This window comes from Microcebus murinus, chromosome 9 (assembly GCF_040939455.1).
Source record: "Microcebus murinus isolate Inina chromosome 9, M.murinus_Inina_mat1.0, whole genome shotgun sequence".
NCBI lineage: Eukaryota > Metazoa > Chordata > Mammalia > Primates > Cheirogaleidae > Microcebus > Microcebus murinus.
Window position 1 is genome coordinate 16,914,683 of NC_134112.1, and position 6,000 is coordinate 16,920,682.

The 6,000-nt window shown below is 45.7% G+C and overlaps 1 protein-coding gene across 7 annotated transcripts in view; it reads left to right on the forward strand.

The window, feature by feature from the left end:
- The window catches only part of ELMO1 (engulfment and cell motility 1), a 504,832-nt gene extending 499,343 nt beyond the window's left edge, over nucleotides 1-5,489 (forward strand). For all 7 annotated transcript variants that reach the window (XM_012777572.2, XM_076006306.1, XM_012777576.3 and 4 more), the window contains one exon: nucleotides 4,088-5,489. In XM_012777572.2, the coding sequence (XP_012633026.1) occupies nucleotides 4,088-4,288 (201 nt within the window). In that variant the 3' untranslated portion in view covers nucleotides 4,289-5,489. The remainder of the gene's footprint in view (nucleotides 1-4,087) is intronic.
- Nucleotides 5,490-6,000: the final 511 nt, after the last annotated feature.

Below are 6,000 nucleotides of genomic sequence, written 5' to 3' on the forward strand. Positions count from 1 at the left end.
CTTTATATAACTCTATGAGAAACAAATGAATAGTATCCTCATTTTATAAAATAGGAAAATAAGGGACAGAGAGGTTAAGAAACATGTCCAAGGTCACACAAGGAGTAAGTGATGGAGCTGGGATTTGAACCCTGGAAGTCTTGTTCCAGAAGCCCCTCCTTTAGTCCCTGCAGGATGGAGCTATGAAGGGACAGAGCAGGCACTGAGCCCACACCTTCCTCACTGAGCTTCTGCAATCATCAACTCACGGCCAAACTGGTTCACCTATGCCCCCACTCACTCTTCTCCCAGCACCCAGCTGCCACCTCTGATTATTTTAAAGCAAATCCAGATAGCATATCATTTTATTTGTAAATATCCTGTATGCATCTCTCAATAATAGTCAATTTTTAAACATAACTGCAATGCCATTATCACACCTAAATAAATTAATAATGTGGTGATTTTAATACCACCATGTGCAATCTGTTTCCAGATTTCTCCAATTGTCTCATTTGCGTTTTTCTCTTTCTATTTTTTGTTCAAGTCAGAATGCAAATAAGATCCATACATTGCAGCTTGTTGACATGTTTCTTAGGTTTCTCTGAATCTACAGGTTCCTCTCTTTCTCTCTCACAACCATAAGTATGTGCGTTTTCTCCTGACAATTTATTTATTGAAAAAACCAGGTTGTTAGTCCTATAACATTGCCAGTAGTCTAGATGTGCTGATTATAACTGTATTTGAGTTTACTCTTGCTACTGTAAAAAAACTACCATAAACTCAGTGTTAGTTTTAAACAACACAAATGTGGTATCTTAACAATTCTGGAGGTCAAAAGTCAGGTGCAGGTCTTACTGGGTTGAAATCAAGGTGTAGGCAGGACTTTGTTCCATTCCGGAGGCCCTAGGGCAGAATCTATCCCCTTCCCTTTTCCGAGTCTAGAGGCCGCCTCCATTCCTCGGCCTCCATCCACCCCCAGCAGCAGCAGGTTGAGCCCTCATCGTGTCGCTCCAGCCTCCTCTGTAGCCAAATCTCCCTCCCACTTTTCTCACTGACACCTCTTCTGTTTTTGTCTCTCACTTTCAAGGACCCTTGTGATTACACTGTGCCCACCTGTATAATCTAAGATCTCTCCATTTTCAGGCCAGCTGATAGCAACATTAATTTCCTTCGCCCCAGAACCTGCCATACTCCAGGTTCTGGGGAGCAGACTCTGGACATCTTTGGATGGCAGGTATTATTCTGCCCACCACAACCTGCAAAATCATTTCATATAGTCATCTGTCCCATGTCCCTTATATTTCTTATAAATTGACAATTAGAGGATTAATCAAATCCAGGCTCACTTGGTAACAGCAGCAGTGGTGTATGCTTTTGTGGTGTCTTCTTGCCTCTCTTTCTTGGACATCAGCAGCCACCGGTGATCATTGCCCAGATCCTGGGGTCCATCAGAGGTTCCAAAAGGTTGATATCCCACTTCTGTCATTCCTTCTTCACAGAGTTTTGGGATATATAAAGAGAAACTGGCCTCATCAATTATTTGATTACCCTAAAGTTATATAATTTATATATGATAGACAGGATAAATACTTGATTCACTTTACCAGTTTTCAAAATACATAAGCATCTTTCAAAGAAGACCAGTGAGGTGTTTCTGTAAGGTGTTTGAGTAAGTCATGCATTTTAAACATTTGTGTCTCAATATGTTTCCATTTTTGTAATTATTAGTGTCTAAATTGTCCTATCTGGGACAAATAGAAACACCATCAGGTTGGCTTCTGAGTTCTGTCGACATGACTCCTATGATAACTTTTTGGCAAGATTTGATAATTTTCTGGCTTTCTGGTATGACGTGATGCTTGAGGTTCATCTTGTATGTTTCTTGCCTTTTCTCTGTGGAGCCTTAGTTACTTTTAGTAGGAAATGGTATTTAGTAACCAGAATCTAGACATAAGGTGTGTTTATTACTACTTGATTGGCCACCATCTTAAGATTTTTTGGGGGGATACAGCAATGAGTTATGATTTTTTTTAAGATAAAATGCATCATTAGTTGATACTGGTGGTTCCAACTCAAATCCAGTACTACAGGGTTTTTATTTATTGGTCGATTGTACTCTTAATAAAATTTTTTGTGCCTGCTGTTCTCAAAAGAAAAGCACCATAGAAATGTTCCTGTGGGTTAAATTAATCTGCACAGGAAGTTAAATTAATCTGCACAGTTAAATTAATCTATCCAGGAAGCTAGCCAAGGCTGGGAAGGCTCTGTACAAAGAGCAGTAATCTCCAGGACTGGGGGATTTACCATAAAACAGTGTCAGAGCTGGAGGGGGCCTTTGAGAGTACAGAGTTCAGGGGTACCCATACCTGGATGCTCATCAGAATTATCTGGGAAGTTTGTATAAATAAAGTCTCCTCATCCCAGATCTACAAGATCAGAATCTCCAAGGTAGGAACTAGGTATCTATTTCTACCAACGTTATTTATGAAGAAATAGATAGTTAGACATGTTCAGAATCCAGCTAAGGTATTCCCGAGGGCACTCATGTTTCCTGAGATCCATCCCTCAGCACTAAGCCGATGTTTACGTGGGTTAGATGCATTGGTTGAGATCACATAGGCAAGGGATGAATAGAACCAAAACCCTACAGTTCAGTACTGCCCTCTTCAGACAGGAATCTCACAGTGCAACCATTATGCATCTCCTTGACTTAAAAAACTGGTGCCACTGATGTGCACATGGTAGATTTCCATCACGTCATGGTGACTGAAGATTTATATAGTACTTGCAATAGACTTTTGATACTTTTGTGTTGATATCTGCCATCATATTCTGGAATACAGTGCAGATAACCACAGTGCAAAAGATAGGCTCAGTAGGGTCTAGCATTGCCACTTGACCCAGCGAGGCCAGCAGAGGAGGGCATCTAGAGTGCGTGCTGGGAGGGAGCCCAGTGCAGTGAGAAGAGCAGAGCAGCTGCTGTCACAGAGTCCTGTGGAAGACTAGGGCCAGCCTAGCGTGAGTGGAACGCAGCATCCAGACGCAGGCCGCTTTCTACCGTGCTGGCAGCAGAGGCTGGCTCTTTGACCTGGTAGCACGAGTCTCCTTCTAGGGCAGGGCAGGACCAGTCTCTGGGAGAGAAGTTGACAGGAGCAAGGCATGAACTCAGATAAATAAGGCACCGTTTCTTCCCCAGCCCTCGGGAGTTCATAGTCTAAAAAGGCTATGGTTAATTTTATGGAAGGAGAAGAACCAAACTCTTGGTTGGGTACTCCGAAGGGCTTTCCAACACAGGTGACATCCCAGGGATCAGGCCCCAGAGACGTGGTGGAGGGAAACCCTGGGAAATTGGAGACGGGGCAGGGAGGTCCCCCAGACAGGTAGCCAACCCCTCTCCCGTTAGGATCACCCAATAATTGTAGTTATTTTGGCTGTCAGATGTTGGATGGCAGAAGGCTATTTCCCATTGGCTCCAGGATGGAATGGGGCTGTGCTACGAATCAGGTACAGGCAGAAACTAGCTAGTGCACTAGGAATCACAAGTGGAAGCAGCAAAACAGCAAGCTTGACCTGCTGAGTCCAGGGGTGTTGGGATAGATTCCACCAATACCTTAAAGTCATGGGCTCACTGGTGGGATGTTAGAGATAAGACTGTAGAGCCCAAACAGGCAAAGAGATGATTCTACCTGCAGATGTTGGGGCAATGTGCACTTTGCTGCACCTCTGTGCGTTGTGACTGGAAGCCCCAGAGGAGTACCTTGCGTGGTCATGGAGAACACAAACCCTTCGCCGCTACGTAGGGACGCATTCTTTGCAGAAAAGGGTGCAGGCCCAGGAGCCAAATTGCCTGGATTCAAATTCCACCCACTCCACATACTACCCAGTTATTTCGCTTCTCTGTGCCTCAGTTCCCTCACCTGTAAAACAGAGATAGATGGTAACAGAATTGTCAACGTTCTAGAGATGTTGCGAATATGAACTGACTTTGTAGGCAAAGCACGCGGCACAGAGCCTAGCACGGGTTAGTATTCACTAAATGGTATCTATTTTTACTGCTCCTGTAATTGTCACCAGTGGTGATTGCTGTCCCCTCCCTTCCCGCCAGTACTGTATCTGGACGGACGGGCTGAATGCGCTGCTTGGGAAAGACATGATGAGCGACCTGACTCGGAATGACCTGGACACCCTGCTCAGCATGGAAATCAAGCTCCGCCTCCTGGACCTGGAAAACATCCAGATCCCAGACGCGCCCCCGCCCATCCCCAAGGAGCCCAGCAACTATGACTTCGTCTATGACTGTAACTGAAGTGGCCGGGCCGGACGCGCCTTCTCCAAAACTGGAAAACCTAGCTAACAGGAGAGAGGGAATGAAAACACGCCCACGCCTTGGAACCCTCCTTTGAGTGAAAGGAAGCTGTGGGTCTACACTCCCTTCGGCCTCGCCTCTAGCCCTGGCGTCTCTCGGCCCCACCCTGGCATCTTGCTCACCTCCCTGACCTCCGTTTCTAGGCTTCGTGGCTTTTTAGGTCACTTCCCATTGCTGCAGTCTGCTGGTGGGACAAGAAAGAGCAAAAGCCCACCGCCAGTCGGAGAGCCAAGGAGCCCCGTCATCCCAGCCCCTATCCCACGCCTGCCTGCCTGCCTTCCTTCCTTCCTTCCTTCCTTCCTTCCTTCCTTCCTTCCTTCCTTCCTTCCTTCCTTCCTTGTAGGGAGCCAACAGCCCCAGACTGCCCGCCAGACCGAGGGCAGTGCCCCAAGGCCCGTGTCTAGAGGAAACGGCCTAGCATCCTCCTTCCCCTTCTCTGTAGGGTCAGCGCACACCTCTAGTTCCATTTGAATTGAGATCTGCTTTCAAGTCTCCTCCCGCCACCCTCCCTGCCTTGGCCTCACCCTGTTCCTCTTTGTCCCAAGGGCAGCAGCAGCAGCTGCCTTATCGCAGCCCTCGCCAGCACCGGGTCTCGCAGACACACAGTCCCCAGGTTCCACGCCCACTCTGCATCTGCACTGTGACCGTCACCAACCTTCCCTCCTCCTCGCTAGCTAGTCTGGGATCTCCTCTCCCCGCCCCAGGCCAGACCTGCCTTCATTTCCACACACGCTCCCAGCCTCTTAGCTGAAAGCACAAATGGTGAAATAGTAGTCACGCTCCATCTCTGATAGACTGCCTCTGTGACGGGCTCTTGCTGTCCAAGGGTTTGGTGTCACCGTCTCCACAGGATGGTCACGCTGTCAGACATCCAAGTTTACATCATTGTAATTATTACAGGTATTTACAATTTGCAAGGGTTTGGGGTTAGTTTTTTTTTTTTTTTTTTTTTTTTTTGCTTTGTTTTTGTACAAAAGAGTCTAACATTTTTGCCAAACAGATATATATTTAATGAAAAGAAGAGATACATAAATGTGTGTACTTTCCAGGGTTTTTTTTTTTTTAATTATTTTAATCCCAAACATCTTCCTGAGAATAACATTCCCTTAAACATGCTGTGGAATAAAATGAATTGTGATGAGTTGGGGAGCTGGCGTTTTGACTTGGTAACTTAGGTTCTTGCTGCTCAGTCACTGGCACCTGGGGGCTTGTTGGAAATGCCAGCCCTTCGATCCCATGCAGACCTGCTCAATCTGGTGATTCATGTGCATGTCAGGTTGAAAAACACTGCTTTTGGGGACTCTGGACCATGGTAGGTCACCTTGGGCTCTGAGCATCAGTTGAGAATGTTACTTCTGAGAAGACCGCCCAAACCCACTAAGAAAATCAGACCCACTGTGTGAAAATATGATCTATTCATTTGACATTGTTGCCTCCAAACCATGACTTTTCTCTCTTTCTTTTTTCCTCCTGACCATTATATAATTCATAGAATTGGTCAAATTAAATACATCACAACTTCGAGGGAGCACATTTAAGAATGCAAGCCCACAGACCTGAAATAAATTAAGCTAGAACTAAATAAATCTAATTGTGAATTAATAAATTATGGGTCAGAGCCCAGCAAAGGATTTTTCTTAGGTCATTTCCAC